Below are 20,395 nucleotides of genomic sequence, written 5' to 3' on the forward strand. Positions count from 1 at the left end.
AAATCAGATCTTTCAGATATGTTTCATTCACGAGCAGTGTGAATAAGGGTGAAAAAGTTGAGGAATAAAATGGCAAAAATTGAAAAACAAATTTTCAATGACAATAAATTTTTGGTTTTAGTTTTAGGGTTTAAACAATAAGTTCTGAATCTTGTTACTGAGTGGCGGCTACCTTATTTCCATACACTTCCATCTCATTATTAGCTAACCATTCTTTATTTGTATACAGCTCCCACTTTTCCTCTCCTGTCTTGAAAAACTAAAAGGTCAAATCCCGACATGTAAGACTGGGCAATTGCTTGGCAGCAGTAGCTTGCCACTTGCTTCAGCAGACTTTCAGACAATTTTGTCTTCAGAACAATGTCCCTGAATGCACTTTGGACAGTGTCCTCTTCCACTGTTTGTTCAAGCACGTCAGTACCAGAAAATTGGTCTTATCACCTCATCATGATTATTTTGGAGCAACTAACCTACCACTCCAGGCCTTCAGATTTTCATGGACATTCATGATTTTCAATTCTCTGGAAGGTCATGGATATGGTCATTTGCCCACATAGACTTCTACACACATCTCATTCACCTACCTAAATTAATCTTACACCATAAGACGACCAAGGAAATAGGAACAGGAGAAGGTTATTAGGCCCCTCAAATTTGCTCCACAATTCAATAGGATCACTCCTGATCCAACATTCCTCACATCCACTTTCCTGTCCTTTCCCTGTAACTTTTAGTTTCTCGACTGATCACAAATACATCTGTCTCAACCTTAAATATACACAAGGACTCTGCCCCCACAACTCTTTGTGTGCTCAAAGACTTACAACCCTCTGAAAAAAGAAATTCCTCCTCATCTTAGTTGTAATTTGGCACTCTTTAATTTTTGAGCTTGTACCTTCTAGTCCATGAGGGGAAACGTCCTTTCAGTATTTATCCTGTCAAGTTCTTCAAGAATCCTGCATTTCAATGAGTTCACTTCTCATTCTTTTGAATACCAAAAAGTAGAGTCCCAACCTGTTTAACATTTGCTCACAGGACAATCCCTTTTTTGTGCCCACTTAAGATTCTGCCAACCTCTTACTTGCATTGTTTTTCAGTGCAAAGGGAATGACAGACAATGCACTGTCAATGTGGGGTAGGTATTATGCTGTACAGCACCATGCTTCATCAATGTTATACATACAGAATGTGCTAGGAGCATATAGGACAAACACACTGCATTTACTTTAACCAAATGGCCATTTCTGTAATTAGAGGTGCATCTTAGTGAGATCAAATGGGACTACAATCAGTCAGGGGATACTTATATGCCCAATCAAGGCAATGATTCAATTCCTAGTGGATTGGCCTTGGTCGGCTAGGTGGTTAATTCTACCATCATCCAGTCCAAAACTATTTCTTGCTAATGTACTTATTCCACTTTGCACTAACATTGTGTATCAACCTTCTGTGCAGTAACCTTAATAAATAGAGTCATAGTGTCACACAGCACAGAAACAGACCCTTCAGTCCAACCAGACCATGCCAACCATAATCCCAAACTAAACTAGTCCCACCTGTCTGCTCCTGGCCCATATCTCTCCAAACATTCCTTATTCATGACATATCCAATTGGTCTTTTAAACATTGTAACTACTCGCATTCACCACTTCCTCTAGACGTTCATTCTGCACACAAATCACTCTCTTTGAAAACAAAATTACACCCATTTTTTTTTAATTTCTCTACTCACCTTAAAATTATGCGTCTTAGTCTTGAAATTCCCCACCCTAAGGTCCCCTCTCAACCTCTACACTCTGGTGAGAAAAGTCCCAGCCTATCCATCTTTTCCTTATAACTCAAACCTTCAGTTCTTAACAACATCCTGGTAAATCTCTTCTGAACCCTCTCCAGCTTAATAATATCCTCCATACAACTGGGAAACCAGAACTGGACACAGTACTCCAGAAGAGATCTCACCAACATCCTGTACAATGTCAACATAATGTCCTAACACCTATACTCAAACGTCTGAGCAATGAAAGGAAGCATGCTAAATGCTTTCTTAACTCCCCTATCCAGGTGTGATGTAAACTTCAAAGAATGATGTACCTAAACCCCCAAGTCCCTCTGTTCTAAAACACTGCCCAAGGCCCTACTTTTAATTGTATCAGTTTTGTCTTTGTTTGTTTTACCAAAATGCAAACCTTCAATTTACCAAATTAAACTCCATTTGCCACTCTCCGGCCCATTGATCAAGATCGCTTTGTAATCTTAGAATCTTCTTCACTGTCCACTATACCACAATCTTGGTGTCATTTGCAAACTTACTAACCATGCTTTCTATGTTTTCATCTAAATCATTTATATAAATGACAAATAAAAGTGGACCCAGCACCAAACCCCATGAAACACTGCTGCTCACAGGTCTCCAGTCTGAAAAACAACCCTCTATCATGACTTTCTATTTCCTGACGTTAAGCCAATTTTATATCCAACTGGCAAGCTCACCCTGGAAATCCAAATATACAACATCTACAGGATTCTCATTATCCACATTGCTTGTTACATCTTTAAAGAACTTTTAGCAAATTTGGCAAACATGATTCACCCTTCATAAAACCACGCTGACTTTTAGATTGTATTTTGACTTTCTAAATGTTTTGTTATTATTTCAATATTGGATTCCAATAATTTCCCAATGACACATGGTCTGTAGATTCCTACTTTCTGCCTTCCTTTTTGAAGCATTTTTCTAATCTACTGGAACCTCTCCTGCATCTAAGGAAGTTTGGAATATTATAACCAATGGATCCACTATCTCTGCCACTACTTCCTTTATGACCCGAGGATGTAAGCCACCAAATCCTTGGGACTTGCCATAATATTGGTCTTTGTTGCAAAAGGATTTGAGTACAGGAGTAAAATTGTCTTTCTGCAATTATATAGAGCTACCTGAAGTATTGTATATACTTGGGAGAAAGTGAGGACTGCAGATGCTGGAGCCCAGAGTTGAAAAGTGTGTTGCTGGAAAAGTGCAGCAGGCCAGGCAACATCCGAGGAGCAGGAGAATTGACGTTTCGGGCATAAGCCCTTCTTCAGGAATGAGGCTGGTGTGCCAAGTGGGCTGAGATATAAGGTGGGGGGGCGGGATTTGGGGGAGGCGCGCTGGGAATACGATAGGTGGAAGGAGGGGAGGGTGAGGGTGATAAGCCGGAGAGGGGGTGGGGGCGGAGAGGTCGGGAAGAAGTTTACAGGTCAAGAGGGTGGTGGTGAATCCGGGGGTTGGGACTGAGATAAGGTGGGGGGAGGGGAAATGAGGAAGCTGGAGAAATCTACATTCATCCCGTGTGGTTGGAGGGCTCCTCAGCGGAGGATGAGGTGTTCTTCCTCCAGGTGTCGTGTGGCCAGGGTCTGGCGATGGAGGAGGCCAAGGACCTGCATGTCATTGGCGGAGTGGGAGGGGGAGTTAAAAGTGTTCAGCCACGGGGCAGTTGGGTTGGTTGGTGCGGGTGTCCCAGAGGTTCCGCAAGTAAGCGGCCTGTCTCCCCAATGTAGAGGAGACCACATCGGGTGCAGCGGATACAGGAAATGATGTGCGTGGAGGTGCAGGTGAATTTGCGACGGATATGGAAGGATCCATTGGGGCATGGAGGCAGGTGAAGGGGGAGGTGTGGGCGCATGTTTTGCACTTCTTGCAGTTGCAGGGGAAGGTGCCGGGAGTGGAGGTTGGGTTGGTGGGGGGGTGTGGACCTGACAAGGGAGTCACGGAGGGAGTGGTCTCTCCGGAACGCTGATAGGGGTGGGAAGGGAAATATATCCTTGGTGGTGGGGTCCGTTTGGAGGTGGTGGAAATGATGGAGATGATACGATATATCCGGAGGTTGGTGGGGTGGAAGGTGAGGACCAGTGGGGTTCTGTCCTGGTGGTCATTGGGGGAGCGGGGTTCAAGGGCGAAGGTGCAGGAAGTGGAGGAGATTCGGTGGAGAGCATCGTCGACCACATCGGAGGGGAAATTGTGGTCTTTGAAGAAGGAGGTCATTTGGGCTGTTCGGTAGTGGAATTGGTCCTCCTGGGACCTCTCAGTCCCAACCCCCGGATTCAGCACCGCCTTCTTGACCCGCAATCTTCTTCCCGACGTCTCCGCCCACACCCCCTCTCCTCCTTCCACATATCGTATTCCCAGCACTCCCCCCCCGCCCACTTTTTATCTCAGCTCGTTTGGCACACCAGCCTCATTCCTGAAGAAGGGCTTATGCCCGAAACGTCAATTCTCCTGCTCCTCGGATGCTGCCTGGCATGCTGCGCTTTTCCAGCACCACACTTTTCAACTATTGTATATAGTTCTAGACCCTTATGTCTGGAGGGAAGTACGTGCCAGAGCTGAAAATGTGTGGCTGGAAAAGTGCAGCAGGTCAGGCAGCATCCAAGGAGCAGGAGAATCGACGTTTCGGGCACGAGCCCTTCTTCAGGAATGAGGCTGGTGTGCCAAACGGGCTGAGATAAAAGTGGGGGGGGGGGGCAGGAGGAATTTGGGGGAGGGGCGCTGGGAATACGATAGGTGGAAGGAGGTGAGGGTGCGGGTGATAGGCCGGAGTGGGGGTAGGGGCGGAGAAGTCGGGAAGAAGATTGCAGGTCAAGAGAGTAGTGCTGAATCCGGGGGTTGGGACTGAGAGGTCCCAGGAGGACCAATTCCACTACCGAACAGCCCAAATGGCCTCCTTCTTCAAGGACCGCAATTTCCCCTCCGACGTGGTCGACGATGCTCTCCACCGCATCTCCTAAAGAAGGGCTCATGCCCGAAACGTCGATTCTCCTGCTCCTTGGATGCTGCCTGACCTGCTGTGCTTTTCAAGCAACACATTTTCAGCTCTGATCTCCAGCATCTGCAGTCCTCGCTTTCTCCTGGAAGTACGTGCCATGCAAGGAGTGTATTGGAGAGTTATCAGATTATTCCCTAGGATGGCAGGATCTTCTGATAAGGAGATTTTTAAAGGACAGGATTTTTAATTCCCTAGAGTTTTATAAAATGAGGGTTGATCTAATTGAAACTTACAAACTTCTTACAGAGCATAACAGGATTGATGTATCTTAGGTTGCTTCCCCTGGTTGGTGAGTCTAAAAGCTGGGGGCATCATCTCAGGATAAAGCCATTCAAACCTGAGATGAGGAAGAACTTCTTCATTTAGAGAATGGTGAATATTTGGAAGCCTCTATCCCATAGAGTTGTTGACTGTCAATCATTGAATATGACAGAAATCAGTAGATCAAACTGACATCAAGAGATATGCAGATAGTGACGAGAAAATGGCATTGAGGTCGATGATCAGCTTTGAGTGGCACAGTGGCTTAGTAATTAGCACTGCTGTCTCACAACATCAGGCATGACTCCCCGCATCTGGAGGAGTTTCCTCCGAGTGCTCTGGTTTCTTCCCCCAGTCCAAAGAGTTGCAGAATAGGTGGATTGGCCATGCTAAATTGCCCATTGAGTCCAGGAAGGTGAACGTTAGGTGGATTAGCCATGGGAAATGCAATGTTGCAGAGACAGGGTAGGGAGGTGGGTCTGAGTGGGATGCTCTTTGGATGGTTGTTATAGAATCAATGGGCCAAATGGCTTGCTTCCACACTGTTGGAATTCTATAATCTAAATGAATTGGCCTAATTGGTTGAATGGCTGTCTCTTGATTCTCAGACACTTAGGGATGAAGGAAGATTTTACCTGACAAGAAAATAGATTGTTTGAGTAGGCTTTCAGGGTTAAGCAACAATCAGCTTATTAACATATGATGGAGCAGACTCCATGACTGAGTGGACTACTTGTGTTCCTAATTTGTCTGTTCATATGCTTTTCCTTTCAAAAATGATTCAAAATCTAGTTCCTGAATAACTATACAACTTGGGGTCAACAAGTGAGACATTTTAGGACAGAGCCAGAGCCTGGAGTAGGATGATCAGGGTAAGAAGAAGATCGATATGCAATAAAAGTTAAGATTAATAATCCCAATGGTGGGACAGCTAGGCTCAGCAGTAATCAAGATTATGCTTTCCTTGAAAGTAACTTATTCTTCTGCAGATGATCACTGTCATAGATACTTTCTAAGTACAGTCAGTACTAGTGGGAAACCTAGGCCTTGGGCCTCTTAATTGCATATATAAATAATTACTGCTTAAATTAATTATGACTAGAGGATGCTGACAATTATTTTGGACATTTAGGAAGTCATCTAGCACCTGTCTTAATTTCTGTTCTGAAATGTTAAACATATGACTCTATACCTTCGATTTCACGAAAATTTTTCACCAGCTCCACAAGTTCATTTTCTCGAACCGTAATAATTCTGCGATGTTCAATGCTTCCAACATTCTTGTACTCCAGCCAGTATGCTTTCACTTCTTCCTCCTTCAGAATTTTCTGCTCCACAACTTTTAAAGAATTCAGCAACTCTGACTCAAACAAAAAAAAATACATTCAGTATTTGTATGAATTCTCAGCTCGGTACACAGCTTTTCCAGTTTGTCAGATAATCACAATCAAGAAGAAATAAGATAAATGTTAATAAAACAGGTACTCAAAGAAATCAGGAATAGTTCATTCAAGAATTTGGAGAGAAGAAACGTTGAATAAATAAGTGTAATTTACATTTGAAAATTTCTTATTTGCAAACAAAACAAATGCTTCCAACAACATTGTTGTTTGTGAAGGATTAATGTATTAATTCAGCCCCTCTTTTGGTTCCTAATTCCTTCATGGGATGAGGGTGTCACTGGCTTGGCCAGCATTTATTGTACATCCCCAGTTGCCCAGAGGACAGTTAAGAGTGAACCACATGAGTCTGAGAGTCTGGAGTCACATGTAGGCCTGACCAGGTAATGATGACAGGTTCCTTCTCAAAGGGCATTAGTGAAGCATATGGGTTTTTCTGACAATTGACAATGGATTTATGACTCTTAATGCCAAATTTTTATTTAATTCAAATACTATCATCTGTCATGGCAAGGATCACACCAGGGTCTCTAGAACATTATCTGGGTCTCTGGATTAATAGTTCAGTGATCATATCACAAGGCCATTGCCTCTCCAAAGGGCAAATACATCCTTGTCTGGGCTGGAGAATCTGAGCTATGAGAAAAAGTTGATTAGGCTGGGTTGATTTCCTTTGGGCAGTGAAGGTTCAGAGTTTAAACTGAATTTGCAGGGAATTGGGGCACAGAGTAGTTGCAAGGTCTAATCAGATATAGAAGAAACACTAGGACAGTGTAGTAGGTGGAGAACAAATGGGCAGGGTAAATATATAGGAGGTCTAGAAAACTAAATTGTATCTACTTCAATGCATGGAACTTGACTGGTAAAATGGATAAGAGCATTGATCAGCACGTGGGAATATGGTAATGTTGCAATTGCTGAGACATGGTTCAAAGAAGGACAGGACTGACAGCTCAACATTGCAGGGTATTTGATTTGATTTGGTTTCATTTATTGTTGTCATATGTACCGAGATACAGTGAAAAGTTGTGTTTTGTGTGCTCTACAGGCAGCTTGTACCATACAAAGTGCATCAGACTAGCAGACAATGTGCAAAATATAATGTTAAAGCTGCAGGGACAGAGATCAGAATTAACATTTGAGAGGTCCATTTAAAAGTATGACAACAACGGAGAAAAAGCTGTTCTTGTATCTGTTCGTACTTGTAGTCAAAATTATAAATCTTCTGCCTGATGGAAGAAAGTGGAAGAGAGTATAATCAGGGTGAGAAGAGTCTCTGATTATGTTGGTTGTTTTCCCAAGGCAGCAGGAAGTACAGTTGGAGTCAATAGATGGAAAGCTGGTTGGTGTGATAGCCTGGGCTCTGCTCACGACTCTCTGTAGTTCCTTGCGATCTTGTGAAGGACAGTTGCCATACCACGATGTGATACATCCAGATAGGTTGTTTTCAATGGCACATCTATAAAAATTGGGAAGAGTCTTTGTGAACATGCTGAACTTCCTTCATTTTCTGAGGAAGTAGAGGCGTTATGCTTTCTTGACCATCACATCGAAGTGATGTAGAAGTTTTAGACATGATTGGGTGGGAAGTCAGAGAGGTGGGAGCATTGCATTATTGATAAAGGAAACCATGAATACAGTAATGAGGATAAAACCCTGGAAGGGTCTTCAAATTAGGCCATTTGAGTACAGCATAGAGATAAAAAAGGGGTGATTACTTCATTGGCCTCCTAAGAATCAGAGGAAGAAAGAGGAGAAAATATGTAGGCAAATCAGAGGAAGGTAAGAGAAATACAATGTTATAATTGTAAGGGACTTTGCTAACATTAACTGGGATCACCTTAAGTGTGAAAAGATTGGATGGGTGGAACTTTTAAAGTGCATCCAGGAATATTTTTATGTCAGTCCACTAGAAATGGGGCAGTTCTACATCTAAGCCTAGGGAATGAAACTAATCAAGTGGTTGAAGTTTCAGTAGGTGAGCATTTTGGGAATAGTGACCATAACTCTAAGTTTCAAAGGGATAAGGGTAATCCAGGAATTGGAGTGTCTAAATTAGATGAAGGTCAATACAGGAAATGGCAAACATAGATCAAGAGCAGATACTTCTAGTTAAGGCCACATATGGAAAGTGGGAGCCTTTTAAAAGTAGGATAGTGAGAATGGGAATGGGGGGGGGGAGGGGTCCTTTCAGAGTGGAGGGCAAGGACAGCAAGTCCAGGGAATCCTGAATGTCAGGGGATATCAAGAGTTTGATAAAGCAAAAAGAGGAAGCATATGTCAGATCAGTGCATTTAATACAGGGAGATGGCATTCAAAAGTATAGAGAGTGTGGGAGGTTGCTTAAAAAGGAAATTATCTTTGACAGATGAAATCAAAGCTTTTTATTGGTATATTAAAATTGATAAGATTACAAAGGACAGGGTGGGACTGATTACAAATCAAAGGGACAATCTGTGCGTGAAGCCAGTGGACATGGGAGAGGTCTTAAATGAATACTTTGCATCTGTATTCACAGAAGAGAAAGACATTGTAGCCAGGGATTTCAGTTAGGATGGTGAGTTTCTAGAACACATTAAGACTATTAAGGATTAAGTGGTAGATGTTTTAGCGGGCATACAGGTATATAATCCTTAGGGCCTGATGAGATGAACTCAGGCTGCTTTGGGAGGCATGGGGGGAGATTGATGGGGCCATGGTGATATATTTAATATTTTGCCAGCCACAGCTGAAGTGTCAGATGACTGGAGGAAACAAATGTGGTTTCTTTGTTCAAGAAGGGCAGCAGGGATGGGCCAGATAATTACACACCAGTTGGTCTGAAGTCAGTGGTAGACAAATAATTGGAAAAAATTCAAAGGACAGGATTAATCGATACTTTGAAAGGTAGGATTGATCAGAGAGAGTAGCATAGATTTGTTAGAGGGAGGTCTTATCTGACTAATTCAATTGTTTGAAACAGTGACTAAATATATTGATGAGGACAGAACAGTTGATGTGGTTTACATAGACTTCAGGTAGGCCTTTGACAAGGTCCTGCATGGAACACTGGTCCAAAAGGTAAGTGGTCATGGAATCCAAGGCAAGTTGGCAAATTGGATCCAAAATTTGTTTACAAATACGAGGCTAAGGGTGATGATGCAGGGTTGTTTTGGAATTGGAAGCCTGTGACCAGCAATGTATCACAGGGACTGGTGCTAGAACCCTTGTTATTTGTTAGACGACTTGGATATGAATGTAGAAGGCTCAATTCATAAGTGTGCAGATGATACAAAAATTGGTGTTGTTGATAGGAGGATGCTTTCAGACTACATTGTGATATTGATTGGCTGGTAATTTGGGCAGAATAATGGCAGATGGAATTTAATTCTGATAAGTGCAAGGTAATGCATTTGGAAAGTATAATAAGGGAAGGATATACACAATGAAGTATTGAGAAACAAAGGGACATTGATGGACAAGTCCATAGATTCCTGAAGATGTCAGCATAGGTAGACAGGTTTGTGATGAAGGCATACAGGATGCTTATCTTCATTAGCAATGGTGCAAATTATAGGAGCAAAATCTTGTTACAACTTTAAAAAACATTGGTTAGGCTACAGATAGAATACTGTGTGCAGTTCTGGTTGCCACCCTATTGGAAGGATGTGATTGTATTGGAGAGGATGCACAGAAACTTCACCAGGATGTTGCTTGGGATGGAAGTCTCAGGAGAGACTAGATAGTCTAAATTTGTTTCCCTTGGAGCAGAGTAGGCTGAAGGGAGATCTGGTTGAGGTATACAAAATTATAAGAGGCATAGACAGAGTAGATCATGGGAATTTCTTCTCCTTGACAGTAACGTGGTGCCACTATTTAAGAAAGGTGGTAAGGAAAAGCCAGGAAACAATGTACCGGTAAACCTGACATCAGTGGTGGGCAAGTCATTGGAGGGAATCTTGAGGGACAAGATTTACATTTATTTGGAAAAACAAGGACTGATTAGGAATAGTCAGCATGGCTTTGTGTACAGGAAATCATGTCTCACTAACTTGATTGAGTTTTTTGAAGAAGTAACATAGAGGATTGATGAGGGCAGAGTGGTGGATGTGATCTATATGGACTTCAGTAAGGTGTTCAACAAGGTTCCTCATGATAAGACTGCTGAGCAAGGTTAGATTACGTTGAATACAGGGAGAACTAGCCATTTAGATGCAGAACTGAATCGAAGGTAGAAAACAGAGGGTGGTGGTGGAAGGTTGCCTTTCACACTGAAGACCTATGACCAGTGTTGTGCCACAAGAATCTGTGCTAAATCCACTGCTTTATATCATTTATATAAATGATTTGAATGTGCACACAGGGAGTATTGTAAGTTTGTAGATGACACTAAAATTGGAGGTGTAATGGACAGCAAAGAAGGTTACCTTAGAATACAAGAGGGTCTAGATCAGATGGGCCAATGAGCTGAGGAGTGGCAGATGGAGTTTATTTTTAGATAAATGTGAGATGCTGCATTAATGGTAAAGTTTTGGGAAGTGATGCTGAACAAAGAGACCTTGGAGTGCAGGTTCATAGTTTCTTGAAAGTGGTGTCACAGGTAGATAGGATAGTGACGAAGGCATTTGGTATGCTTTCCTGTATTGGTCAGCGCATTGAGTATAGGAGTTGGGAGGTCATGCTGTGGCTGTACAGGACATTGGTTGGCCATTTTTGGAATATTGTGTGCAATTCTGGTCTTCCTCCTAAAGGAAGGATGTTGTAAAACTTGAAAGGATTCAGAAAAGATTTACAAGGATGTTGCCAGGGTTGGTGGGTTTGAGCTATAGGGAGAGGCTGAATAAGCAGGGACTGTTTTCCCTGGAGCATCAGAGGCTGAGGGTTAACCTTATAGAGATTTATAAAATCATGAGAGGCATGGGTAGGATAAATAGACAAGGCATTTTCTGTGGGCTGGGGGAGTCCAAAACGTGAGGGCATAGGTTTAGGATGAGAGTGGAAAAACTTAAATGGGACATAAGGGGCAACCTTTTCACGCAGAGGGTGGTGCATGTACGGAAATGAATTGCGAGAGGAAGTGGTGGAGGCTAGTATAATTACAACATTTAGAGTCATAGAGATGTATAGCATGGAAACAGATCCTTCGGTCCAACCCGTCCATGCCGACTAGATATCCCAACCCAATCTAGTCCCACCTGCCAGCACCCGGCCCATATCCATCCAAACCCTTCCCATTCATATACCCATCCAAATGCCTCTTAAATGTTGCAATTGTACTAGCCTCCACCACATCCTCTGGCAGCTCATTCCATATACGTACCACCCTCTGCGTGAAAAAGTTGCCCCTTAGGTCTCTTTTATATCTTTCCCCTCTCACCCTAAACTTACGCCCTCTAGTTCTGGACTCATTTAAAAGATATCTGAATGGGTATATGAATAGGAAGGGATTAGAGGGATATGGGTCTAGTGCTGGTAAATAGAAGTAAATTAGTTTAGGATATCTGGTTGGCATGGATGAGTTGGACAGAAGGGTCTGTTTCCATGCTGTACATCTCTATGACTCTAAGACTGTCTATTACCAGAGGGCATAGGTTTATGCTCATGAGCAAATGATTTAGAGGAGATCTGAGGAATTTTATTTTCTCCTGAGAGTGATCCATGCTGCCTGAGGGGCGATGGAGGCAAGTGCTCTTGCAAATTTAAGAAGCATCTCGATGAGTACTTAAAATGCCAGGGAATAATCGGCTATGGATTAAGTGCAAGTAAATGGGATTAGTGTAATCTGGTGTTTGTTCATCGACATAGACATGGTGGGCTGAAGGGCCTGTTTGCATGCTATATGATTTTATAACACTAAGATTGAGGGGCATCGATAAACTAGATAGGAAAGCATTTTTCTATATGTAGTGGTGTTAGTAACCAGGGTGCATGTATTTAAGGCAAGAGGTAGAAAGCTAAGAGGGAAGTTGAGACATTTTACACTTAGAGAGTGATGGAAAGATGATTGAGTAGAAACTCTCAAAACATTTTAGTAGTATTCAGATATCCATTTGTATTAGCATATCCTTCAGGAATATAGGCCAAAAGGCATCTTTCTGTGCTGTAAACAACAATGAATTATTCATCAGCTATCTTAAAAGAACAAAGTTTGGAAGTTTGTTTATAGTTTGGAAGGTAACGGAATACTAAATGGCAGTGAATAGTTGAACCTCATCGAGAAATATTTTTCACATTTTCACTTTAAGATTTTGTCACATGAGATTTCTCATAGCAGCACTTCTCACACAATGCTCATCACTTTGTTAATCTGGCATCCAAGGGACTGAAGGCACATCTCAGGGAATCGCATAACCAGAGAGGTGAATGTTCTTGCCACTGACAGGTCCTTGTGACTTGTACCCCCCAGAGCCATGTTGAAAACTCAGCTGTACACCGTTCTAAATGCTATGAACCAGGAATGACCCTCACTCTGTTCAGTCTCTAGAATTAGGACAGGGCCCAGAGGAAATGGAAACTCACTCATTGCTTCATGGACAGTGATCTGAAAATCTTATGGAATGGGGAGGTGAAAAGGAGAACGATCCTTTTTCCAGCCAATTGACAAGGAGGCCATGTCACCAGACACAGCCAGCACAGACACAAATTGCAGCCCATGTCAGTGCTATGTCTCTGGTAAATTGGGATGCACAGCAGTGCAAAAAAGGTCAATAATCTTTTGCACTCCACAAGAATAAGTGCCATCACCTTCTCTCTGCTACCTCAAAAGGATACCACTCACTCTAACTCTGCAAGTTCAGAAACATCTCACCAAGGACCATGAGCTACAGCTCTCACCACTGCATGCATTATGTCCACCCTAAAGGGTCTGACCTACCTTATGCTCCACACTACTAACCCTCCTGCCCCTCAGTATTTCCAATACACTCAGTAGGGAAACTTCATTATCTCTTCTGCTCTTGCATCACCATTAATATCTCTGTCATACACTTCTATCACACTTAATCTCTCCATTTTATCATAGAATAATAGAATCCCTACAGGGTGGAAGCAGGCTATCAGGCCCATCAAGTCTGCACTGACCCTCCAAAGAGCATCCCATCCAGACCCACACCCCTACCCTGTCCCTGTAACCCTACATTTCCCATGGCTATTCCACCTAACCTGCACATTCCTGGACACTGGGGCAATTTACTACAGGGAGAAAGTGAGGACTGCAGATTCCTGAAGAAGGGCTCATGCCCGAAACGTCGATTCTCCTGCTCCTTGGATGCTGCCTGACCTGCTGCGCTTTTCCAGCAACACATTTTCAGCGGCAATTTACTACAGCCAATCCACCTAACTTGCACATCTTTGGTCTGTGGGAGGAAACCACAGCATCTGGAGGAAACACACAGAAACAAGGGGAGAATGCGCACTCCACACAGACAGTTGCAGGAGGATAGAATCAAAACCAGCCTGGTGGGCTGTGCAGGAAGTGGTGGCCCATACTAGGCTGGAACATCCAAGATAAGGAAGCTGTGAGAGTGGAAACAGGTTCCTCACTCCTTACAAGTAGAATATTCTGTTTTAGCTGACAAGTATAACTGCTCATGTGGGGATGAGGGACCTTGATGGTGAACCAACCCAGTAAGCTCCATTGTGTTGTGCTATGGTGCTCCCATTCCATCAGTGCTAAATCATTTTTAATTGGCACAAGATTTTATCCTTCTGAGACAACAAATCCTGTCCCATGCTGGAACTAGTGGCACCCTGCAAACCTCTACAAAAAGACCAGGCCAGAGATTCTCAGCTCCATCTCCATCTCACAGGAGAATCCACTGTGCTGTCTACATCTGCCACCTCCCTCCAGCTCAGAAGCTTTCACATTGGTTGGTACTCCGTCTCGGTTGGCAGTCCAATCTGGTGAACAGTCATATCTCCTCAGCTAGTTGAGGGAAAAAAACACCTTACATTTGGAAAATTGCTCGAGCTCAGGCATCTGCTCAGCCCAAAGCTGAAGGCAAGTCCCAGTTCTTGGCTAGTAATAACTTCACCAAATTGCACAGACAGGTAAAGGAACAATTGGCATAGTTGCCAAAACAATGTGGTACAATGGATCAAAGGACAAACTAATTCATCAACATTATCAGTACCATGCGGCTTTGGCATATTGATGAACACAAGTTGGCAACCACTTTGGAGAACCAGGTCCAGCATACTTGGTGTCTGACACATATGTGCATAGACATGCACTCCACTGCACTAGCCACAGGTGCTCAGCATCAATGGCAAAGCGGTGGTGTTGCAGTACCTTGACCTCACTGAAAAGGCTCCTTCCTCTTAGGGAAACAAGGTAGTATCAGTTGCCAGCCAAAATGGGGAGGAGCAACAGACAGACTCCCCACTAAACCCCTCAACCCTCAAGAAGCATCTTCTCAGGGCACTCCCAGGTTTCCTAACCCTTTCAGTTCTGCTTTGCCTGTGATCCCAAAGCTTGTATTAGTTTCAAGTGGAACGGAGAGTGAGGGGGAGGTGGGGGTCAAGGAAGAATGGTGAACCTGCACTTGGGCAGGAGGACTTCAGCAGGCCCAAAGGCACCAGTGAGTGTGTGCTCAAGCCTTCCAAGACAGTATGGCCAACCACACAGCAGCTTCTCTCTATCTCAACTGCAGAAGTCAGGATTGCATTTTGACATAGTGGGAGAGAGAGAGGAAGAAGGAAACTTTTTGAGGACACATAGGTGGCATAGGTAAAATATAGTAAGAAACTTTTCACTTTTTAAAATATATGTGAAATTGTACTCTTGCATGAAAGGGCAAGCATCCAAAAATATCAACTTTACAGTCAAATGCATAACCAGACATTTATTCAGCTACCCCAAAAGTCAAAGACTGCAAAGCTAACAAGGTCCCATATTTTTTTCACTAAGCAGGTGGTGCCTCCCATATCACAATCAGAACATTAAATAATTAAGTGAAGTCCAAACCTGGTTCATTCATCCTAGGTGTGGGTTTCGTTTATGATATCCCTGGCTTCTTTAGCTCAATGATGCATTGCTTTGTCACACTATCTTGGATGGCCCTCCTGATCAGTATTCTAATCATCATCTTCATCCTCAGAAAATTTTGTCTGCATTCAACACATCTCACCTCCCACTGTGTCCCCCTCCTTTGTCGGTTTTAGCTGTCAAGGGTGCAATATGTGACACTGGTGCAGAACATTTTCTTCAGGGTACACTGCAAATTTCCATCAGAGCTGTTAAGACATGTTCAACTATTCACCTTTGCTCTGGTGGAAGTGTAAGCAACATTGTAGCCTTTTTTGTTGATGAACCCTGCAGGTTGGTGAAAAGGCACTCTTTAAGCAACCGTTGGTGCAGCTGATAGAGCCCTGCACCTGTTGGAAGACAACAATGATCTAAAATCCCACTGCCTGGACTATTTAATTCTTCTCATCACATCGGAAGAATATGATGAGCTGCGCTCTGGAGAAAATGACATCAGAAACAAATCAAATGCATTTATGAATTGAGGGCTGGGGGACAACACACAGAACCCAACTTGCTTCCGAAAATGAGCTACTCACATAAAAATTGTAGACAATTCCAACCTTAATAAACACTAGTTTGGGATTACAACATGGGGTTTCTGACTTCAAATCCAGTTCCTGCAGATTAAACAGTTAAGCGATGCTGTGCCAGAATGTCTTTAATAATCCTTTCTGACAATTAAGATATTGAAAGCGTGGCCTGCAAATGCAGGATCTCCTGATTTTCCATTGCTTCCTTCACGAATATGTATCTGTTGCTAGTCCGTTATAAGTGGTGTGGCAGCTGCAGGAGGTTGTAGTCTTTGCATGGGTTTCTTATATCTTCCACATTGTCCATGTAGTTGCATCAAGACCACAAGTCCTCCAGCCACAGTGATCTTCATGTGAGATCTATAAGCAGATAATTTGTAGCAAATGCCACAAAGGTAATACAGGTTTATTTGTTCATCCATCACAATGGAGGTATCCCAAGGAGGTCATTGTCGTGAGGGTCTAATACAATTAAAGTTTTCATGCATTGGTAGCAGAATTTTGCCAGAATGTGAACATGGGCGGCACGGTGGTTAGCACTGCTGCCTCACAGCGCCTGAGACCCGGGTTCAATTCCCGCCTCAGGCGACTGACTGTGTGGAGTTTGCATGTTCTCCCCGTGTCTGCGTGGGTTTCCTCCGGGTGCTCCGGTTTCCTCCCACAGTCCAAAGATGTGCAGGTCAGGTGAATTGGCCATGCTAAATTGCCCGTAGTGTTAGGTAAGGGGTAAATGTAGGGGTATGGGTGGGTTGCGCTTCAGCGGGTCGGTGTGGACTTGTTGGACCCAAGGGCCTGTTTCCACACTGTAATGTAATCTAATGTAATCTAATGATGATTTCCCCGGAAAGAAAAGGCTCCCTTCCACATCACAGACCACATCCCTGCATCCTTAGAATTCTGTGTGAACGTGGCAGCTGCAATGCATTGTCCTACAAACCTAAGAATTCAGTATTTACATGAAATGAAAAGTTCATATGCTGCTTTTAAGTGTGTTGTTCTCATGCTTAGATGAAATGACAAGGAGGCAATTGCTATGCACAATGTAATTATCATGATAGCATCAAGTCATAATTTTTGAAATGTATTTTTGCACAATGACCTGCCAATGCAATGCAAATTGAAGCCAGATGGGTGGCATTAGTGAATCAGTGGAGGCATGATCATTTAAATTACTAACAAACCCTCAACTTCTAAAAATATTATTCCACCAAAGAAAAAAAAAATTTTTTTAACCAAATGTGCATATGGTCATATCCATGGGCTCTCTGCCTTTATTCCTGATGAAGGGCTTTTGCCCGAAACGTCGATTTTGCCTGTCCTCGGATGCTGCCTGAATTGCTGTGCTCTTCCAGCACCACTGATCCAGAATCTGGTTTCCAGCATCTGCAGTCATTGTTTTTACCTCGTTGATTTTAACCCTACTGCGAATCCTCTTGCAAGGATGCCTGCCTTGAAGAAGCTTTCCTCCTCTCTCTACAAGAATCTCAGGGAGTCTCTCTCTCATTGCAACTCCCAGGTCATTTCCTCAGCCCTGAAGCTCTTCAACCATGTCCTGAAACAAACTCGGTATCACAGCCACATTTGCTTCCTCAGTGCCTGTCTCCGTAACCAACTCACCCCACACGGACTCCGGACCACCTTTAAACCAGCAGAGTTCGGACCCGAACAGGACAAACAGTACAGATTACAGATTCAAAAACACCAGCAACGGTTCTCCATCAAGATCCTCCGCTCCACGCTTGCAGCAATGCGCCGGTACCTAACCTCTCTACAGTCTGCCCTGCCTCAGCTGAGGGCCACACTCTCTCAGAATTGCAAAGGACCCACTCTGTACCACATCCTCAGGAGAATCCATACTCTCAACAAACAGTATTTCAATTCCATCTCAAACATCAAAAACTGTAAGTACAACAAACTTTTATCTACCCAGCTCCATAACCAGCGCTCCTTGAACATTCCAGAAGATTCCCCTGGCCTCGGAAACACCATTAGCCATGCGGCTGATGCAGCTACCACCACCACGCTGATTGATGATGTCACTTCTGCCCCCATCATGGCCACTCCCACAGCCACTTCTGGCCCTCACATCATCGCCGATGCCACACGCTCAGTGACTTCCGCCACCCCTACTGCCGTGTCTGCCACCACCTCCGCCCCCACCAGCGCCACTCACCTGCATTCTGCTGACACGCCCCCCACAGACCCCACTGTCACTATCCCCATCCCCCAGAACTACCCCTGCTCATGACTCTACCCCCATTCCCCCCACCATCACACCCACTCCAGGTACTGGCTCCGACCCCACTCCCAGCTCTACACCCACACCAGCTCCCACCTCCCAGCCCTGCCGAATTTTCACCATCCCCCCAGACCTCCCCCTCACTGAGGACGAACGATCAGTCCTCAGCAAAGGACTCACCTTCGTCCCCGTCCGTCCACGCATCAATGAATTTAATACACGCCGTGACATCGAACAATTCTTCCGTCGCCTCCGCCTCCGAGCTTACTTTCACAATCAGGACTCCCGCCCACCTTCTGAGGACCCCTTCGCCCACCTCCAACACACTGCATCCACCTGGACACCCCGCGCTGGCCTATTACCTGCCCTCGACCTCTTCATTTCCAACTGCCGCCGGGACATTAACCGCCTCAACCTGTCGACCCCCCTCCCCCACTCCAACCTCTCACCCTCACAACGCGCAGCCCTCCAATCCCTCTGCTCCAATCCTGACCTCACCATCAAGCCAGCGGACAAAGGGGGCGCAGTGGTAGTCTGGCGCACTGACCTCTACATCGCTGAAGCCAAACGCCAACTCGAGGACACCTCTTCCTACCGCCCCCTTGACCATGACCCCACCCCCCATCACCAAACCATCATCTCCCAGACCATACAGAACCTCATCACCTCAGGAGATCTCCCACCCACAGCTTCCAACCTCATAGTCCGGGAACCCCGCACTGCCCGGTTCTACCTCCTTCCCAAGATCCACAAGCCTGACCACTCTGGCCGACCCATTGTCTCAGCATACTCCTGCCCCACTGAACTCATCTCTACCTACCTCGACACTGTCCTATCCCCCCTAGTCCAGGAACTCCCCACATACGTTCGAGACACCACCCACGCCCTCCACCTCCTCCAAGACTTCCGTTTCCCCGGCCCCCAACACCTCATCTTCACCATGGATATCCAATCCCTCTACACCTCCATCCGCCATGACCAGGGCCTCCAAGCCCTCCATTTTTTCCTCTCCAGACGTTCCCAACAGTACCCCTCCACCGACACTCTCATTCGTTTGGCCGAACTGGTCCTCACCCTTAACAATTTCTCCTTTGAATCCTCCCACTTCCTCCAGACCAAAGGGGTAGCCATGGGCACACGTATGGGCCCCAGCTATGCCTGTCTCTTTGTTGGCTACGTAGAGCAGTTGATCTTCCGTAATTACACCGGCACCACTCCCCACCTCTTCCTCCGCTACATTGATGACTGCATTGGCGCCACCTCGTGCTCCCGCGAGGAGGTTGAGCAATTCATCAACTTCACCAACACATTCCACCCTGACCTTAAATTTACCTGGACCATCTCTGACACCTCCCTCCCCTTCCTGGACCTCTCCATCTCCATCAGTGACAACCGACTTGACACTGACATCTTCTACAAACCCACCGACTCCCACAGCTACCTGGATTACACCTCTTCCCACCCTACCTCTTGCAAAAATGCCATCCCGTATTCCCAATTCCTCCGCCTCCGCCGTATCTGCTCCCAGGAGGAGCGGTTCCACCATAGAACACACCAGATGGCCTCCTTCTTTAGAGACCGCAATTTCCCTTCCCACGTGGTTAAAGATGCCCTCCAACGCATCTCATCCACATCCCGCACCTCCGCCCTCAGACCCAACCCCTCCAACCGCAACAAGGACAGAACGCCCCTGGTACTCACCTTCCACCCTACCAACCTTCGCATAAACCAAATCATCCGCCGACATTTCCGCCACCTCCAAACAGACCCCACCACCAGGGATATATTTCCCTCCCCACCCCTCTCCGCCTTCCGCAAAGACCGTTCCCTCCGTGACTACCTGGTCAGGTCCACGCCCCCCTACGACCCACCCTCCCATCCTGGCACTTTCCCCTGCCACCGCAGGAACTGTAAAACCTGCGCCCACACCTCCTCCCTCACCTCCATCCAAGGCCCCAAAGGAGCTTTCCACATCCATCAAAGTTTTACCTGCACATCCACTAATATCATCTATTGTATCCGTTGCTCCCGATGCGGTCTCCTCTACATTGGGGAGACTGGACGCCTCCTAGCAGAGCGCTTTAGGGAACATCTCCGAGACACCCGCACCAATCAACCACATCGCCCAGTGGCTCAACATTTCAACTCCCCCTCCC

General features: G+C 45.0%; 1 protein-coding gene across 1 annotated transcript in view; it reads right to left on the minus strand.

Moving 5' to 3' along the window:
- ccdc83 (coiled-coil domain containing 83) overlaps nucleotides 1–20,395 on the minus strand; it is a 77,629-nt gene that overhangs the window by 37,899 nt on the left and 19,335 nt on the right. The window contains exon 5 of the mRNA XM_043691603.2: nucleotides 6,256–6,423. Coding sequence (XP_043547538.1) covers nucleotides 6,256–6,423 — 168 coding nt within the window. The remainder of the gene's footprint in view (nucleotides 1–6,255; nucleotides 6,424–20,395) is intronic.

The sequence above is a fragment of the Chiloscyllium plagiosum genome, unplaced genomic scaffold (assembly GCF_037043375.1).
Source record: "Chiloscyllium plagiosum isolate Xiang-an unplaced genomic scaffold, Cpla_swu_hap1 HiC_scaffold_6, whole genome shotgun sequence".
Taxonomy (NCBI): Eukaryota; Metazoa; Chordata; class Chondrichthyes; order Orectolobiformes; family Hemiscylliidae; genus Chiloscyllium; species Chiloscyllium plagiosum.